Below are 19,753 nucleotides of genomic sequence, written 5' to 3'. Positions count from 1 at the left end.
GGGAGAATTCTGGTCCGGCCTCAGATCAGCACCTCAGACAGCTCCCGGCCCAACCCGCCCCTCCCCCCTCCCTCCAGAAACAATCAAATAAATTAAAAGGAGTGGGGGTGGAGGGGGAAACAAAAACACCTAAGGATAAGGAAGAGGGGTGCCCCTCCCTCAGAGTAAGAAGAGTTTTCTATCTCCTCCCACCCTTCGGCTGAGGCGCCGCCGCCGCCGCCGCCAGGGTGACCTCCTAGGTTCATTTTTTCCCCAAACCTCAGTCTCCTGAAGCTGGCATCCCCCTCCCACTATCTCCCGGCATGCAACACGTTGGAAAAGGTAGGGAGAGGTGGTTGGGGGTGGGGCGAAGGACCATCCTGGTGGTTGTCTGGGCTCCTGGGGCTGCAGTGTCTCGCAGTACCTCAGCCGATCCAAATTAAGAACTAATATTCCCTTTGGCCTGGGGAAGAGAGTACAGGGGCTCAGTTGGGGGAAGAAATGCAAGCTAACACAGGCGGAGGGGGGAAGGCAGACAGGAGGGAAGATGGTGACACATGCCAGGAGCGAGGAAAAAGAAAAGAAGGGGAGATGGGGACACAGGTGCAGAAAGATAAACGGGGCAATGAGAGATAGGTAGGGGGTAAGATGGAGACGGAAATACACACCCAAAGAATGGAAAATGGAAAGGCAAGGAGGAAGTTGGGAAGGCAGAAGATGAAGGAAGGAGGGAAGGTGAAAATACAGGAAGGAGATGAAGAAATGGACAAATCCGAGGGAGATGAACTTACAGACACAGAGAAGGGAAGGGGGAGACCAGGGTAGAATTGGAGAGATGGGGGCGCAGACAGAAAGGGTGAGGTTGGGGGTTCCCCTCCCGCGCTCATCCCCCACCCCCACCCTGCGCCCAGCAAATCCAAACGCCGCGGCCTCTGGCATCCTGGCCTCCACCTTCCCCTGCGGGACAGGGGCGGCTCCTCCTCCGGCCACGGCGCGGAGCGGCGGTAACAGCGGCGGCGTCTTGATGGTCCCGGGGGCTCCGAGTGTGTGTCAGGGGTTGGGGCGGGGGGTGGGCGCGGCCCTTGGGTATCCCTAGCGGTCCAGGTTCATAGTCCAGTGCTTGGCTCCAGTCGCGCAGCTGTCCCTGGCGGCCGAGGAGGAGGAGGCCGCGGGCGCTCCCCCGCTGGGAGGACCCCCGGCGCCGGCAGCGGCCTCGCCCTCGTTCTTGAGGTCTTGGAAGACCTGCGTGAAGAAGTGGGGGTCGGCGTTGAGCCGCAGCATCTGCGGACTGAGCCGCTGGATGAGGCGCAGGCAGCGTTGCCAGAAGCGCTCCTTGTCGGGCTCCACGAGGAAGGGCTTGAGCGGGTAGGAGATCTCGTTGCCCATGTAGGAGTAGGCGAGGTAGAGGCAGGTGAGGAAGGCAGCCTGCAGCTCGGCGGCCGACGCCAGCTCATCCCCGCGCAGCGACTCGCGGCACAGCAGGTACACGAACACCAGGTTGGCGGGCGTAATGAAGGCCTGGTCTTGCCAGCCCTGCAGCAGCAGCGAGCGGTCCACTCCGCGGAACCAGCCCACCAGCTCGCCTGGGCTTAGCTCCTTGAGACGGTAGCAGCGTCGGCACACGAAGTCGCCCAGGCAGCGCAGCAGCTCTCCCGTAGACGCCTGCACGATGACCCGCCGCGGCGAGCCGCCAGGTACCGGCGGCGCCGCCTGCGGGGCTGGGGGCGGCGGCGGCGGCGGTTTCCCTCCACCGGAGCCTGGAGGTGGGGCGACGGCGCTGCCCCCCGACGGCGGCTCGCAGGTGGCGGCGGCCGCGGGCACGGTGGGCACGGGCACCGCCAGGGGCTTGGCGGCGCCGCCGCCGTCGGGGGGGTCCCGACCCTTGCGGAGAAGGTTCTCGCGGTTGCGTTGCTGGACGAGGGAGTCCGCGCCGGTGGACGCCGGCTTGGGCGTCACCTTCTTGCTGCCTTTCTTCTTCTTGGCAGACGCGGCCACCAGCCGCTTCCAGGTGAGCGCCGAGATGAGCACGGACGGCCGCTTGAGCCGGCTCTCGCCTTTACCGCCCTTGCCTACTGGCGGCGCCCCGTATCCCCCCAGCGCCTCGTCTCCCGAGGGCGGCGCCTTCTTCTTCTCCTCGGGCAGCCCGCCGGGCCTCCGGCCCTTGGCCGAGGAGGCGGGGGAAAGAGACAGCACCGTGCCCATCCTGCAGAGCGGGGCCGGCGCCCGGGCCCCGGCGGGAACCGCGGGCGGCGCCGCTGCCCGCTGCTGCAGCCCCCGGGGACCCGGAGGTGGGGGCCCAGCCCCGGCCCGGGCGCGGGAACGGGCAGTAGAAGGTGGCTGCTCGGCTGCTCGGCGCCGGCTGCTGAGAGTCTCAGCTGCGCCAGCTGCAGCGTCAGCCCCACCCCTTGGGCCCCGTCTTCGCCGCGCCGCGCCCCGCCTCACGCAGCCAATCCTCGCCTGAGCTGCCCTCATAACCGGCAGCTCCGCTGCCCAATAGAATCTCGCATGCCAATCTCAAGTCCCGCCCATCCCCCAACTCTGTCTCTGGTCCTTTCCCTTCACGGGAAAGGGGTAAGGAGGAGGAGGTGGCTGGTTCGAGGGCCTCCTCAGGGTCAGAGCCGGTGGGTGGGGTGGGCGGGGTGGACGGGGGGGCTGCTCCCACCTAGCCCTCCAGGTCCTAGGGCCCCGAGTCAACTTGTTTTGATGCACTGGATCGCGATAGCAGAGATGCCATGGGAACAGCCTCTCCCCCCTTTTGATTATGTGTTGGGGGGCAGCGTGAGGAGTGAATGCCTTCATCGAGGGGCCCTGGCCCCAGCTGGGTCGCACTGCACCGGCTCGTCCAATCTAGCAGTCGGTTGATTCCCTCTTAGCTCTCCTCCCCTCCATTCCCCCTACAAGGCCGCCTGGGAGGGCTGCAGAAGGCACATTCTTGTTCTGCCTGTGATGGGGTGCTGGCTGGGCCCTGGCCTTCCTGAAGGTCACAAGCCGACTCCTTAAGGGTCCTCACTCTGGGGGGTGGCAAGACGCTCAGATTTGTCCCTGAGGCCACCGTTTGCCGACCTGATTCTCTGCTGCTGAGTCTGTGATGAGAGGCCATGAGCTCTGGTCCCTGGGCCACTGCTCTTGTGCTCTTTGCCCCCTCCCCCAACCCAGATCCCCTGATTCCACACTTGGGTGGATGATGGGTGGTTGGTCCCTGGGAAAAGTCTGGAAATTGGTCTGCCCAGGCTCAGATAGCAGATGGGCCTCCTGTGAGAAGGGAGGCCCAGGAGCGTTGGTCCCACCTCCAGCCCAGCCTGGGTCCAGGCTGAGATGGATTTTCGTTGTTACATGCTCCCTGCCATTCAGGTCCTAGCTGTCCCCGTTCCCAGCTGCACGCTGTTAGGCTGGATCCTGCCCATTTCTCTCTGGGTCTGTTCCCTCCTTGGCACCCACAAGGCCTTTGCCCTGGATTTGGTACTCGCTGGGCCTTACCTGCACCTCCTTAGCCCAGCTGGTTCTGGGCTGTTCTATCTGCCTTGTAGAACTGTAGAAGGCAGTCTGGCCTGCTCTCTGGCTCCCCAACACAGGAGGTCTTCTGGTTTCTTAAGTGGGCCTTGGAGGTAGGTATGGGTTTCATGGGGGAGAGAAGCCTTGGCCTATGGATTCAGCAGAATTCTCAGAATTGGCCCTGGAGTCACCTCCATGTTCCTCAGAGACCACCAAGACACCTCCAAGGATCCACTGCTGTCAGGGTTGGTACATATGCATGTGTGTACCTAGTTCATTCCAGAGAGGATTCCAGAATCAGAGGCACCAGCTCTTCTCAGCTGTCCCACAGGCCTGCCCCTGTGGGGGCCTGTGGTCTAGCTGTATTGATTCCCCACCTCTCTACCACCGTACACCACCATACACAGGCCAGCTTGTACACCTCCCTGACTCAGCGCCCATCTGTACTTTCTCAGTGGGGTCTCTCCTGCTCCCTTAGATCTGATCTTTATTCTCTCACAGCTCAAGCTGACCTGCCCAACCTCTCATTCTCCCTATAGTTACAGAAGAATGTTCCCTCTTTTCAGCTTCTGTAATTGGCCCTACTTCCTCCTACAAGGCTTTCTGAGTCAGCCTTTATCTGGCACCCAAGGAACAGTTGGCTCACCAGTAGTTAAGGACAGGCCCCATAGAGACTGAGGTGCACTGGCAGAGATACCGGGCACGTGGATCTGAATGGCACGTGGGTCCTCCTAGGAGTCCCTCACTGACATAAGGCCTATTGCTCGTGTCATTTAGGACAAGAGTCTATGCAGCACCCACAGATGTCACCACGATGGTATCCCCACTCCAGGCCCAGCAGCGACCTCCTGTTGTCCTTTTAGAATTGAGAGTTCCCTCCTCTGCTTTGGGGTCCCCAAACCAGGTACCTTAAAAGACCTTACTGCCTCTTCTCACTCTTCATCTTGCCCTACCTCAGACCCTCTCTCTTTGGCTGACATGCTCACCACCCTCCTACTCTGGTTATCTCTTGAAACTCTGAGCTCCTATCACTGTGCCAGGCCCCTCCCTCAGACCACCAACCTGCCTTCGTCAAGCTCTTGAAATTCCATCTCTTCCAAGAAGCTTTTTTGGATTGATTGGGAGGGAACTGATGCTCCTTCTAACATCAATCTTTCTAACCTCTTCCCCCGCCAGCAGCAACTGCTACATAACAACTTAGTTAAGAGCCGAGCTCTGAGTTCCTAGTCAAAGATGTGGAAGATGAATATGGATGGAATTTTAAAGGACAAGCAGACAAAATAATAAAAACAAATCCATAAAGAGTGACGGCGTTTCTTTTACAAAAAATGCTGACAGAATTGAGGGAGGAGAGAGGGAGGTTATATCTCTCCAGGGTGGAGGCCAAGAGGGGTAAGCACAGTGAAACCAGAAAGGCGTCATGAGAAGGCAGGCTTTACGGAAGGACAGTGGACGGCCAGGGAATTCCCCAGTTGAGGCCCATCTTTAAGGGAACATCCCCAGGCAATGCTGCGCAGACTCTTCTGCCCATTGGCTGTTTTTACCTTTTTTTCTGAGAGGTCACAGTCTAGGAGTCAGGAGTTTTAGTCCACAGCTTATAAATTGTATGACTTGGGGAAGTCATTTCAGCTCTCTGGGCCTCCCATTCTTCATACTAAAATGCAGGAATTCTACATATTTTTATTATCAGACAAAAAAAAAAGAATATTGAAGAAATAAGATAATATCTTGGGATTGAACTTAAAAATGATTCCTAAAGACTCTTCCAGTTCTCTGATTCTGATTCTAAATAAAATCTGCCCTAAGAATTCTGTTTTGCTTTGTAGCTCCAGCCCTGTCTGGTTCTCCCTAATCTGTTTCTGCCTGATGGGCTCAGTCTTGTGTGCACAGCAGCCATGCGAGGACTGCCCTTCTGCAGTTCTACCCAGGAGAGGAAGGGGAGGGGTGCTCAGGCTCTCAGCAACATAAGCCTTCCTAGGTCCCTTCAAGCTTTAGGGGGCCTCTGAAAGGTGGTGAGACAAAGGACAAGGTGCCAAGCTGGCTAAGTTCCAGGGTCCCCCCAGTAAACATCAAGGCCGGAGGTCCTAGAACTCAAGGTCATTGCATCCCATGTCTCCAAGGGGCCCCTACAAAGGGGGTGATGATAATGTAGATTCTTAAAACAGCCAGAGTAGAGACTCAGCCTGGGCATCTGAATGCCTGGATCCTGCTGTCCCCCTTCCCTGATTCAGTACTCCCACAAAGGGAGAGGATATGCACCAGCCCTCCCTCCCTCTCTGGAGGACCTTACCCCAGGGGAGCTGGGGTGGGGAGGCAGTGGAGGGAGTAGAATCCCTCCCCAGGTAACAGTGGGGAGTGGAGAAAGGCGCTGAGCAGAGAGAAGAGATGAACTTGACAAAGGAGGTGCTGCTAGCTGCCAGGAGGGAGACCCCCATGTTCTCACACCTTTCCCTTTCCAGCAGGCCCCTTGCTAGGAGGACTTAATTGAGGAGCCCAAATATAGATTTTTTAGAACAGAAAATAGGGTTGATAAGCACAGTTGGGGGTGGTGCTCTGGGACAGGGAGAGAAGGGAGCAATGCTGAGATGCTGGGGGGCCCGGGATTAAGGGTCAGGGGAGGACAAGGGTGAACCTGGGGCTCCTTTTTCTTGCCCTAGGCTCTGATTCCTTAATAAAGCCTTGGTCTCCCTTCTGGGTTACTGATGCCAGCCCTCCCACATCCTCATACCTGGATGTTTTCTCCCCATATCTCTGGCTCCTGCTTTCACCCCGCTTTGTTGCCCCCTGTGAAGAGTTCTCTCTGCCCAATCCTTCCAGCTTTATTTCTCTCTATATATATATACTCTCCAATAGCTTTATTTCTCAGTTCTTCTTCTCCTGCTCCCATCATGCCCCTTTTTTCCCTCCTCCCTTTCACCCCCAACCCCAAGCCGCAAGCATCTCTGTCTCTTCCCTGCCCCTGCTGGAGCCCAGCATAGCACTCCAGATGTGGGAGCAGATCAAGGAGGGCGGGGGTGGTGGCTGTTGCTTTTCTAGGATATTCTTAGCCTGTCTGGGGGCTGGAGCTGGAATCAGCGTTTCCATCTCAACCAGGCAGGTGGCTGCAGGAAAGCTGCCACTGCGACTGGGTCTTCATCTACTCGTCTCTTTCCCTGTCTCTGTCCTCCTCTATCTCAATTCCACTCTGTGAGTCCTGCCTTCCCATCTCTGTGCCCTGGGATGGGGGAGGGGTGCCCTCCGCCCTGGCTGGCCCCAGTGAGGTTTGAAAGCCCTGTCTTGGAGATTCTTGGGTAAAGAGAAGAGCCTTCGAGAACTCTAGCTCGGATATTCCCTGGATCCCCATAACCTTTGTCTCTGCCCCGCTTTCATCTGCCCCAACAACTCCCTCAGGGTACTCGGTCCCTAAACTCTAGCCGTGACCATGAGAGCCTTTCTCATCTTGACTTACAGGAATCACTCAGGGGCCCTGGGGTTCTTCGGGAGCTGCCGCCTGATAGAGGCTGAGACCTGGTGTACAGTCCTCCTTTGGGAGTGAACAAGGGGCTCGCTGGCCCAGATTCCTTTGTTAGCAGAGGGAGGGGCCAGGAAGAGATCTGACTTATTCACAGATAGCACAGAAAGTATCTGTCACCTTAAAAAAACACAGTGTGGGCGTTCCTACGTGGGTTCTAGAGTCTTGCAGGTCTGGGTTCAAGTCTAGCCCCTCCACTTACGCGCTGAGGGACTCTCCTGAGGTCTATAAAGGTGGACCATCATAGCGTTGCTGTAAGATTTTATTTAATCTCACAATGCTCCACAATGCTTGTATATTACATGTGCATGGTACTTGGTGTTCAAAAAATGTGAGTTATTACAGAATTATACTGTCATCATTATTTTTACAGAGCAGGAACAGTTTATTTGACCTGTACCATTAGCATGTTTTTGTTTTTGCTTTTCTCATTAGAACATTCTTCATTAAAGGGACAGGGTTGTACTATCATTTCTTTTTGTTTGGCTTTTGAGACCTGAATTTACAGCTGTCCTTCCTTCTGGGCCTCATTCATTTGGTGAATCTCCGTGTACCTGCTGTGTGCCAGGTACCATGCTGGCCCCATATTCTGACTGCACCTTTCAGAGGGCACTCTCTGGCTACTCATCCCACACACTGCTGTCTCTCCACAGCTCCAGAGGCTCCATGTAGGGTCAGTTTTTCTTTTCAAAAGGTTTGAGAAACTATTCTGCAAAATTATAAAATCCATATTAGCAAATACTATTTGAGAAGCCGTCACTATAAGGTACTGGGCGAGGTGCTGGGAATAGGAAACAGGATGAGGTGGGTCTCCAGGCTTCAAAGAACATACAACAGAAATTAGAGACATACGAAAAAAAATAATAAACAGTAGTAAGTTGATCAGTGTCCTATGATCAGTTACAGAGAATGGAATTGGACAACTTGAGTGATCCTACCCCCTCCCCTCCACCTTCTACCTTTGCAACTAATCTAACTCCAGCTTATCCTAAATTCTCACAGCTAAGCAACCACTGGTAGGGGGTTAAAATCAATTTTTAACTGAGGTCCAGTTCCTCCGTCTGGTATTGTGTCCCTTCCAGTCCATGGCCTTTCCTGTCCGACCCCAAGCTGTGATGATGCTAAGCGCCTTTCCCAAGGCAGAGCCAGGCCTCAGCCACCGCCTGCTCACAGTGACCGATTCTGCCCTCTGAGCATGAGGGTTAATGGGTAACTGCTTGTGGGAAGAGCTCTGGTGGGCCTGCTTACGGCCCAGCATTTTGTCGTATAGGAGCCACTTCTGTTTACCTATTTGTCCAGGATTAGGGGCTGGGGTTTGTAACGGATTCATTAATTTATGCTTTCCTTTCCATGATCTCAAAATATAAGGTGAATCCTTTATTTTTATCTCCTTTAAGTAAAAAAGCAGTCCTGATTTTATCACCTGGAGGCCCATATATACTCACTTTTGGGGAGGGAGCAGAGAAGTGTAAGAAGGTTGTCTGCTAGATTAATTGGTAGCTTCTAGACCACTCTGCCTCACAGAACACCTGAAGGAACTTTGTAAAAATACAATTTCTGGGACCTACTTCAGACCTATGGAACCAAAATTTCTTGGGGTAGTCTTAAGGTGGCATCACTGTATGAAAAAACTAAGAGAAAGAGGAAAACTCGGGGAGATGGCTGGGTCCTACTTGTTTCTTCTGTTGAGCTCCACTGCTATTGCTGCCGGAGGAGCAACCAGCCTCCCTGTAGTAAGAATACCCTAATTTGCTTTAGGGAAACCACTTCTCCCACACTCTCAATTCATGTGGTTTACATGGGGCAATGGGCATGTCTTTTCCATGCACCTAAGGGCCAGACTCAGGACCACCTGTACTGTGTACTGTGCTTTACAGCTTACAAAGCACATCCATAGACACGATTTCACCTGATACTTCCAACAGCCTCTTTAATAGTTAGGTACCTGACCGTCTACCTTCCCGGTCATAATGGATCAGGGATGGGCTGGTAACCAAGCCAATCTTAATGAGATTCAGTTCTCAGAGTTTTACTAGAACTATTGAGAATGAGATGCTTTCCCTCCTCTGAGGTTGCTAAGCTAGTGGGATGAAAGCATTGAGATGTCAGTGACTCTCTTGCCCCCACATGGATGGAGGTCATCTGAAATCTGAACTAATACACAGGGAAACAGTCAACAGATGGAGGGACAGACTCCTGATGTAATTTTAGCCCCTGGATCCAGCTGGACCTGATGCAGGTCTATGACCCAATAAACACCCCTCTTTCCCACTTTTTTCCTCATCTTAAGGTAATTTGAGTAGCAAATCTAACATTTGCAAGGAAAAAAATTCCAATGACTAGAACTTCCCGCCTGGACATTTACCTTCTGGAAATTTGTTGGTAACTTCAGAGAAGTCCATGTTTGGTCTTGATGACTGAGGAGGGTGGTCTCTCGCATCTGGTTGTCAGTGAAGGACTGAATCTGGATGAGACACTGTTGACCACAACCTGGGTTCTGACCCCAAGACTTATTTCCTGCTGGATTCCTCAAACCTCCCTGTCCAAACTATAGCTGGTGACGTGTTCTTCATCAAGTCCCAGTAACCCTTTCTCAAAGTAAAAGCCTTGTGACAAGAAAGCCATTTTCCTACAGGCTGCATAATGGTCAAGTCTTCTTTCTGGGCAGCTGCCAGGTTGCATTCCTTGGGTATCCGCTTTCTGCTAAATAAGAAATTTAATGCTTCACCCTCCATCATGCTTCTGAATCAAGTTTGCCCCCAACCAGTGTACGAGGCAGCTGTGGCCACACAGAACCATTTGTTATCAGGGTCATTAGCACAGCGTCTCTGGGGTGGGGGTGGGTTTGAGCTTTAAGCTGCCCCAGGGTTCTGCTGCAGGACTTCTGTCTGGCCTGCCCTTGGGAGTTCTCTCAGGAGAGTGACTGGAGCTCCAACCAAACCAGTTTTCGGTTACAACATGGCTCACATGTCTCTCTCTCTCTCTCTCTCTCTCTCTCTCTCTCTCTCTCTCTTAACTCTGAGGCCGTTTTCTTTCAAGTAGTTATGGGTTATTCTGCAATAGGACAATATTTTCCTATCCTACTCTATGGTCCAAATACACAACTTTGATAGTGATTTCATGAGTCCTTGGGCATCGATTCATAATTCATCTTTCCATTCATTCATTTGTTCACTCAACACAAATTTGGTGAACAAGACATTTTCTTTCTTTTTTTCTTTTTCTTTCTTCTTTTTGCGGGGGGTGGGGGTGGGGTGTTAAATTAAATCTGACTCCTAGCCTGATTCTTCTAGGGTGGAGGGAAATTCAATCTCAGTTGTTATGAAGACTCCATCCTCCTCCCAAAGGTTACAGGACATTTTCAGAAACCAGAAGAAGGTCTCTAGCACATACCTGTGGGGGCACTCATTGTCCAAGCCCTAAGGGCCCCTCAGAGTCTAGCATCTCTACTGTTTCCAGGCTGTGAATGAGGGTCAGGAATCTTTAAAATTGTTATGCAATGTATGAAAAACATAAAAAGGTATAAAAAGTAAAACACTATACCTGCTTTAAATAATAAAATATTGTCTACAGTTTAATTTTTTTATCTTCTCCCTAACAGCCCTCTCTTCCCTATCACCAACTGCCCAACAGAATAACCAGTATTCCAAATTTGGTGTTTATCTTTCCAAATATTTCTTTATTCTCTTACAACATATACGGATCCTGATTAAGCAAATGCGTATGTGTGTGTGTGTTATTGCTACATAACAACAACCACAAACTTACACATTTGGAGGCTTGAAACAACATCCAATTATTAGCTCGCTTCTGTAGGTCAGGCGGGCTTGGCTCAGTTCTCTGCTTAGAATTTCACAAGGCTGAAATCAAAGGCAGGGATCCTATCTGGGGGCCCTGGGCAAGAGTCTGCTTCCAGTCTCATTTAGGTTGCCAGAAGTTCCTTGTGGTTGTAGAACTGAGGTCCTTGTTACCTTGTGGGCTGTCAGCTGTGCCCTGCTCTTGGCTCTTGGAGGCCACCCACAAGTCAGTAATTATGCATGGAATCCTCACACTTGGAATGTCTCTTATTCCCATTTCTGTGACCAGTTGGAGAAAACTTCTTGCTTTTAAAGGTTTTGTATGATTAGGTTAGTTAGGCTCACCCAGATAATCTCCCTGTTTTTTTGTTTTTTTAATTTATTCATTTATTTAATTTGTGGCTGCATTGGTTCTTTGCTGCTGCATGCAAATTTTCTCTAGTTGCAGTAAGCGGGGGCTACTCTTTGTGGCGGGGCACAGGCTTCTCATTGTGGTGGCTTCTCTTGTTGCAGAGCACAGGCTCTAGGTGTGCGGGCTTCCGTAGTTGTGGCACACGGGCTTCAGTAGTTGTGGCTCGCGGGCTCTAGAGCGCAGGCTCAGTAGTTGTGGCGCATGGGCTTAGTTGCTCCGTGGCATGTGGGATCTTCCCGGACGAGGGATCAAACCCGTGTCCCCTGCATTGGCAGGCGGATTCTTAACCACTGTGCCACCAGGGAAGCCCTCTCCCTGTTTTAAGGTCAACTGAGTAGTAACTTCAAGTACATCTGTAAAAATCCCCTTTGTCATATAATGTAACAATCATGGGAGTAACTTGGGGAAGGGGGAACGTGGAGGCCATCTTAGAATCCTATCACTATGCCTATTTTTCTATCTATCTATCTATTCAGATACTTTAGCTTTATATAAGTGAAACCATACTATATTAATCTGAAAATTTTTTCTTTACATTAAAAAGTAAGATTTATCCTTGTTGATGTTGATTTTTGTTGACTGATATGTACCTTGTTTTCAATTGTTTGTGATTACAAACAACGTTGTTATAAATATTTTCTCTGCTGCACATGTGCAGTCGTTTCCCTAGGAATATGCTCAGCAGTGGAATTGCTGGATTACTGAGCATTCACATTTTCAACTTTGCTAGATATTGCTGAGCTGCTCTCCTAAGAGCCTGTATCAATTTACACCCACCATGAGCAATGTATGCAAGTTCCTATTGCTTCACATTCTCACCAACTTGTGATCTTGTCAGATTATGGGAAATAACCCATTGTAATAACATATGAATTTTATGTATTTAACAGTTATCAAGTGCCACATTTATCAAGTGGCACTACGTGTCAGGCAGTGAACAAAATTGACAATGTCCTTATCCTATAGAATTTTCATCCAGTGGAAAAGGTATGAAAGTGGCTTCTGAGACCCAATGTAATTTTCCCTTTGCCTTTATCTCTTCAACCTCACCCTTTACTGTGCCCCCACCACACTGGCCTCCCACCTTCGGCTCTGCACTGGTTGTTTTTCTCTTCTTGGAACATTCTCCTAGTTATAGGCTGGGCTGACTTCCTCATCTTATTTGGTATTTGGTCAAAAACCATTGTCTTAATGAGGTCTACCCTAACTAGCCTGCTATGGACTGAATTGTGTCCCTCCCATGCCAAATTCATATGTTAAGCCCTAGCCCCCAATGTGATGGTACTTGGAGATGGGGCCTTTGCGAGACAACTAGGTGTAGATAAGGTCATGAGAGTGGGGACTTCATGTTGGGGTTAGTGTCCTTATAAGGAGAGACAACAGAAAGCTTTTCTCTTTCCCTACTCTCTCTGCCATATAAGGACCCCAGAAGAAGACATCATCCTCTCTCCTCACCCAGCTCCTGCCTCTCTCTCCTCAAAACCACTGCAGTTTTCACTTCCCCAGCACAATCTTCTCAATGAGTTTAGGCTTTCACAAAAGACTGGAAGAGAGGTGGCCTGGAGGCAGCATCTGAAACATCAACTTTTTGGAGGCCAAGGATGCCAAGGGGGATTGAAGGAAGGAAAAGAGGGAGTCTGAGGCCCCAGGCTCAGTCTTTGGACCTCTTCTCTCTCTCCATTCAGTCTCTAGGTGAAATTCACCCATACGCTAATGACATTCACATATTTATCTCCAGTCTAAATTGTTCCCTTAAGCACCAGACCTGCTTGAGATCTCCACTTGGATGTATAGGCATCTCAACATGTTAAAAACCAACTCTTGCTATCATCCCCATCTTTGTTAACAGCAATTCTAGTCTACCACTTGCTCAGGACAAAAGCTTTGGAGTTATCTTTGACTCCTCTTTTTATTTCACACATACATCTAATCCACCAGCAAATCTTGATCACTCTGCCTTCAAAGTATGTCCAGAATTCAACCACTTTTCACCACCACATTAGCCCAAGCCACCATCATCCCTTGCTTGGTTTATTGCAATAGCAATAAAAATAAACTCTAACTGGTCTTCCTACTTCTTCCCTCCCCCTAAATGGCAGCTAGAGTGGTCTTGTTAAAATAGGGGCCAGATCATGTCACTCCTCTGTTTAAAACACTCCAACGGCTCCATTCTCATTCACAGTAAAAGCCGAAATCCTTATTCTGACCTACAAGGGCCTATGCGGTAGATTAAAGATGGCCACAAATTCTTTAACACTCCTCTCATTGAGAGGTATACTGGTGTCTTCTCCCTGACCCCTTGAATCTGGGTGGGTCTCATGACTGCTTTGACCAATAGAATATGGCAGAAGTGCCACTGTGCCCATTTCCGGAGGCAGGCGTAAAAAGACAGGCAACTTCTTTGTTCTGTCTCTTGAAACATTTGATCTTGGAGCTTTGAGCCACTATGTAAGAAATCCAACTACCCTGCTGGAGAGACTACATGGAAAAGCCCTGAGACTGTATGGAGAGAAAAAGGGTCCCAGCTGAGCCCAGCCTTGATGAGTCTAGTCATCCCCACCAAGGCACTGGACATGAGAATGAAACCAATCTGGACCCTACAGACCAACCCCTCTGCCAGCCAAACACCACCGAGTGACCTCAGTTAATGCCACATGGCGTGGAAAGATCGGCCAGTTGTGTCCTGTCCAAATTCTTTTTTTGGGGGGGGGGGTACGCGGGCCTCTCACTGTTGTGGCCTCTCCCGTTGCGGAGCACAGGCTCCGGACACGCAGGCTCAGAGGGCATGGCTCATGGGCCCAGCCGCTCCGTGGCATCTGGGATCTTCCCGGACCAGGGCACGAACCCATGTCCCCTGCATCGGCAGGCGGACTCTCAACCACTGCGCCACCAGGGAAGCCCCCAAATTCTTCTTTTTATTTTTATTTTTTTATTTTTGGCTGCATTGGGTCTTCATTGCTGCATGTGGGTTTTCTCTAGTAGCGGCGAGCGGGGGCTACTGTTCCCTGCGGTGCATGGGCTTCTCACTGCGGTGGCCTCTCCCATTGCAGAGCACAGGCTCCAGGTGCGCGGGCTTCAGTAGTTGTGGCACATGGGTTCAGTAGTTGTGGATCACGGGCTCTAGAGCGCAGGCTCAGTAGCTGCGGCACACAGGCTTAGTTGCTCCGCAGCATGTGGGCTCCTCCCGGACCAGGGCTTGAACCCGTGTCCCCTGCATTGGCAGGTGGATTCTCAACCACTGTGCCATCAGGGAAGCCTCCCTGTCCAAATTCTTGACCTACAAGTTGTGAGCAATGAAAAGATGGTTGTTGCTTCAAGTCACTAAATTTGAGATAATCTCTTATGCAGAAATAAATTCCCAGAACAGCTTAACGAACCTTGCCCCTCCCATTATCTCTATCAGCTTATCTACTACCTTGCTCCCTTCCTCCTCTCTAATCCTAGCTGCTTCTTTGCAGTTCCTCAAACGCTCCAGTAAAGCTTCTGCCTAGGACCTTTGTATGTGCTGTTCCTAGTGTACATTCCTCATAGAGACATAAAGAAAGCTGGATGGAAGTACAATTATGGTTTTGAACCCTACTCTTTTTCAGTTTAAAATAAATAATATTTATCTTTCTGTTGGAATAAATATTTTACCAAAACATTTTTAATGGATGTATAGTGTTTGATTGTACAGATATTCATTTTTTTAACCAACATTTCATTATGAAACTTTTCTAATATACAGAAAAGTTGAAAGAAATGTACAGTGAAGACCCATATATTTGCCACAGAGTCTATAATTAACCTATTACTATATTTGCTGTATCACATATTATTCCTCTATCCAACTTTTTTTTTTTGTTTGTTTTTTTTTTTTTTTTTTTGCGGTACGCGGGCCTCTCACTGTTGTGGCCTCTCTCGTTGCGGAGCACAGGCTCCGGACGCGCAGGCTCAGCGGCCATGGCTCACGGGCCCAGCCGCTCCGCGGCATGTGGGATCCTCCCAGACCGGGGCACGAACTCGTGTTCCCTGCACCGGCAGGCGGACTCTCAACCACTGTGCCACTAGGGAAGCCCCAACTTATTTTTTAATATATTTCAAAATAAGTAAGTTCAGGGCTTTTTTTTTTTTTTTAAATTTTTGTCTGCACCGCGTGGCATGTGGGATCTTAGTTCCCCGAACAGTGATCACACCTACGCCCCCTGCAGTGGAAGCACAGAGTCTTAACCGCTGGACTGCCAGGGAAGTCCCAGTTCAGGGCTTTTTGATATGTTTTTTCATTAGAGTATTTCCAGTGCCTATAAAAGTGCCTGGCAAATAGTAGATGTTCAATAAGTATTTGAATCAATGAATGAATTCAGGAAAAACAATATAAAAATTAATAGCTCAATAAATCATCTTGTCATACAAACATCTGGACAGATTCAACTCAGATGTCACCCTCTCCAGGAAACCTTCCTGGAATGACCCCGATCTGCGAACAGAGGATCCCCCTCTGTGCTCCCATACATCTGGGACATAGCATCCACTTCATTGCACTTAAAGCATTGTATTATAACCATTTTATAACCTATTTCCCCTATAGATGGTGAGCTTCTTGAAACCAAGGACCATTTCTTATTTGTCTTTACACCCCAATGCCTAGTACAATGGCTTGCCTAGTAAATCATAAAATGGCTAATGTGTATTGAGTACTTACCAAGGAGTATGTACTGTTCTATGTGTGTTACATGTACCATGCACTTTATATGCATTATATCACTTGACCCGGTCAATAACCCTATGAAGTAGATATTGCTTTTATCATTCATATTTTACAGAGGAAGAAATTGGGGCACAGAAAGTTTAAGTAACGTGTCTGAAGTCAACAGCCAGATAGTTGTGAAAAGGGGATTTGAACCCAGGCCATCTGGCTCCAGTGCTTGTCTTTATAACACTACACCGCCTCCTACACAGAGGTAGCCATTCTGTGAAATTTATTATTTCTAAGCTTCAGGGACTCTCAGTTGGCCAGACCCCTTCCAACGTCCTGGGAGGGGCCCTATTAATGTATTCAGAGAGTTATACGATCTTTGTAAAATCTGAAAAACTGATATTTTAACCAAAATTTGTTAAGACTGCTGTTACCACTCCAACTTCCCCTCTGTTACCTGCTCCCTTATGCAGAGGGTGTTGAACTGCTATGAAGTTTCTGGGATCAAGCTAAAATTGGGACAATACTTAATTTGGATTTAGTGGCTGTGTTAGCTTCCTGGGGCTGCTGTAACAAAACACCACAAACTTGGTGGCTTAAAACAATAGAAACTTCTCTCTCATAGTCCAGAATCCAGGTGTTGGCAGGTTGGGTTCCTTCCAAAGGCTCTGAGGGAGAATCCATTCCATGCCTCTCTCCTAGCTTCTGATGACTGTGTCAATCTTTGGCGTTCCTTGGCTTGTAGAAACATCACTCCAATCTCCGCCTCTATCTTCACATCACCTTCTCCTCTGTGTCTCTTAAGTCTCCCTCTGCCTTTCTCTTAGAAGGACACCTGCCATTGGATTTAGGGCCCACTCAAAATCCAAGATGACTTCATCTTGAGATCCTTGACTTAACTATATTCACAAGGCCCTATTACCAAATAAGGTCACATTTGCACGTTCTACAGGTTAGGGTATGGATCTATCTTTGGGTGGCAGGGCAGGGGAAGGGAGAGCCATTCAACCCATATAGTGGGCTGTAGTTGTGTATCTGCAGGCGTTTCTCTGTATAGCTAACTATTAACTCTCTCACATCCTGGTGTAAGAGTGTCTTCCAGAACTATGACTAGTGCCCACTCACTATGCCAGTGGACCTGGCATCATGATGCAATGTGAGGTCAGAGGTTATATTGCGGAATGGACATGTCCTACAGCGCCTAGCACCAGAAGTGAATGAGTAAGGAAGATAAGGTTTGAAATGTGGGGAGCCAGAGGCTTATCTGTGGAAGATTCTTCCAATTATCAGGTGTGGAAAATTGTACATGGAGAATTCAGTCCTCACAGAGACAAAAATGGAAGTTCTCTCTTGTTAGGAATATATTTGGTTATGCCCTGAAATCGTACAACTCATATATGAAAGAAGCTTAGTAGCAGTTTTTCCAAATTTGATAACAATCTTATAAACTGACATGCAGGGACTTCCTTGGCGGCACAGTGGCTAAGAATCTGCCTGTCAATGCAGGGGACATGGGTTCGATCCCTGGTCCGGGAAGATCCCACATGCCGCAGAGCAACTAAGCCCATGTGCCACAGCTACTGAGCCTGCGCTCTAGGGCCCGCGAGCCACAACTACTGAGCCCATGTGCCACAACTACTGAAACCAGTGTGCCTAAAGCCTGAGCTTCACAACAAGAGAAACCACTGCAATGAGAAGCCTGCGCACAGCAACAAACAGTAGCCCCCGCTCAATGCAACTAGAGAAAGCCTGTGTGCAGGAACGAAGACCCAGCGCAACCAAATAAATAAATAAATATAAAATTTTAAAAAAACCCCAAAAACTGACATGACATTATCAATGAGTTTTGAAGCCAAAATGAACTTTTTAAAGCTATGAAAAAAAAATTTTTTTTTTTTTTGCAGTACGCGGGCCTCTCACTGTTGTGGCCTCTCCCATTGCGGAGCACAGGCTCCGGAAGCGCAGGCTCAACGGCCATGGCTCACGGGCCCAGCCGCTCCGCGGCATGTGGGATCTTCCTGGACTAGGGCACGAACCCGTGTCCCCTGCATCAGCAGGCGGACTCTCAAGCACTGCGCCACCAGGGAAGCCCTATGAATAATTTTTTTTAATTATATGATCACCCATGCTAGAGGAAAGACTAAATTATCTTTCCATTCTCTTAGACACTGATATTATAAAACTGTTGTCATATAAAGATGTGATCACAGCGTATGCAGCCAAGAAATGTGGCACAAAAGTATTATAGAGGGATCTATCAAGCAGTTAACTAACAAAAAAAAGTATATTTTTCTGGATTTTGTGATATCAGTGGTATTTGTCAGTTTTTAGAATTTATAATTTGTTATGATTTCTCATTCTAAATAAATATTCACTTTTCTGCCTAATGTTATACTTATAATTTTATAATCTTTTTCTTAAGAAGGGCTCTGAGATTATGCAACCTTCAGGCCCCACAATATCTACTCTCACCCCTTTAAGTAAGATATAGGCCCCACCCTCAAGGAATTCACAGTTGGAACCTGCACAAATTACAATAAAAGCACTCATTCTGGGTAAGATTTGACTCCTCCTGGAAGTGGTGTTGCCCTCCCTACTTCATGTATCAGGACTCCAGATAAACACTCTCCCAAGTCCAGAATAACTGTAGTTACCTTTTTTCTTTATACAGGGCAAAGAATGTTTTTTCTTCTCCTGTTTGAGAGTAATACAATGCCTCATCACCCACGAATATTTTCGTGTACATTTCCTAGCCACAATGCAACCATCAAAATCAGTATTAACAAGGATGGATGGATTACTACCAAATAATCTACTCTACACATTTTACTCAAATCTCAACCAACTGTCCCACTAAGGTCCTTTCTCAGTTTCAGAAACTAACCCAGGATCCCACATTGTTTGTTTTTTTTTTGCGGTACGCGGGCCTCTCACTGCTGTGGCCTCTCCCATTGCGGAGCAATGGCTCCGGATGCGCAGGCTCAGCGGCCATGGCTCACGGGCCCAGCCGCTCCGCGGCATGTGGGATCTTCCCGGACCGGGGCACGAACCCGTGTCCCCTGCATCGGCAGGCGGACCCCCAACCACTGCGCCACCAGGGAAGCCCCCCACATTGCTTTTAATTGTTATGTCTCTTTACTGTTATTTTAATCTTGATCCTTTGATTAAGATAGTATATCCACCAGCATCTCTGCTGGCAGAAGTTACTCTTCTTCCCTTGGCAACGTACTTTGAGACTACATAAATATCCCATTCGTCCTGAAATTCTGAATTAATTTATTTATATCAAATGGATTCATGGATTCCTATTTCATTCAGTGTGTTACAACTGTCATTTATTTCCATGTCCAAATTGTCCCAGATTTGGCCAGTGGGAGCCCCTTCAAGCTAGTTTCTATGTTCCTTGACAGAATGGATATTATCATTTGAGCACTTCTTTATTTTCTGGCACAACAAGAAATTCTAGGCTTATCTTGTACTTTTCCTGCCTCAGGACTGGAATCAACCATTTTTCCAAGGAGCTCTGGTTCCTTTTAGCAAAGAAAGGCATTTAGAAACCAAGATCTGGATGCTAGATATGCTCATTGCTATTAGGGTGGGGCTACTCCTAGATCTTCTTAATGGACAGAGCTAAGAAATATATGCATGTGTACACACACACACACACACACACACACACACCCCTATATCAATCTGTACGTTGAAAACTTTAAATTCACACTAATACCTCCAATTCTAATCTTACCTTCCAGCATTCATTGTAGTTGTAGCTCTTTTCATATGTACATCTTTTCATATTTATAACCTCTTTCTCTAACAGTAAGAAACCTGGTTCCCATTTTCCTCAATATATTTCCCAACTGTATCCATCCCTTTGTATGTTACCA

The 19,753-nt window shown here is 48.9% G+C and overlaps 1 protein-coding gene across 1 annotated transcript; it reads right to left on the bottom strand.

Annotated features, from left to right (window-relative positions):
• Positions 1 to 954: 954 nt before the first annotated feature.
• On the bottom strand, positions 955 to 2,437 carry CDK5R2 (cyclin dependent kinase 5 regulatory subunit 2). Its single transcript, XM_079924423.1, has one exon. The coding sequence runs from the start codon at positions 2,179 to 2,181 to the stop codon at positions 1,072 to 1,074; it is 1,110 nt and encodes a 369-aa protein (XP_079780549.1). The 5' UTR covers positions 2,182 to 2,437; the 3' UTR covers positions 955 to 1,071.
• Positions 2,438 to 19,753: the final 17,316 nt, after the last annotated feature.

This window comes from Stenella coeruleoalba, assembly GCF_951394435.1.
Source record: "Stenella coeruleoalba genome assembly, chromosome: 6".
Lineage (NCBI taxonomy): Eukaryota > Metazoa > Chordata > Mammalia > Artiodactyla > Delphinidae > Stenella > Stenella coeruleoalba.
Note: the sequence above shows the minus strand (reverse complement) of the source record. Positions and strands in the feature narration are given on the sequence as shown.

What these genes read in the sequence shown, in the direction of transcription:
- CDK5R2 (XM_079924423.1), bottom strand. Translation starts at nt 2,181, where the DNA reads ATGGGCACGGTGCTGTCTCTTTCCCCCGCCTCCTCGGCCAAGGGCCGG.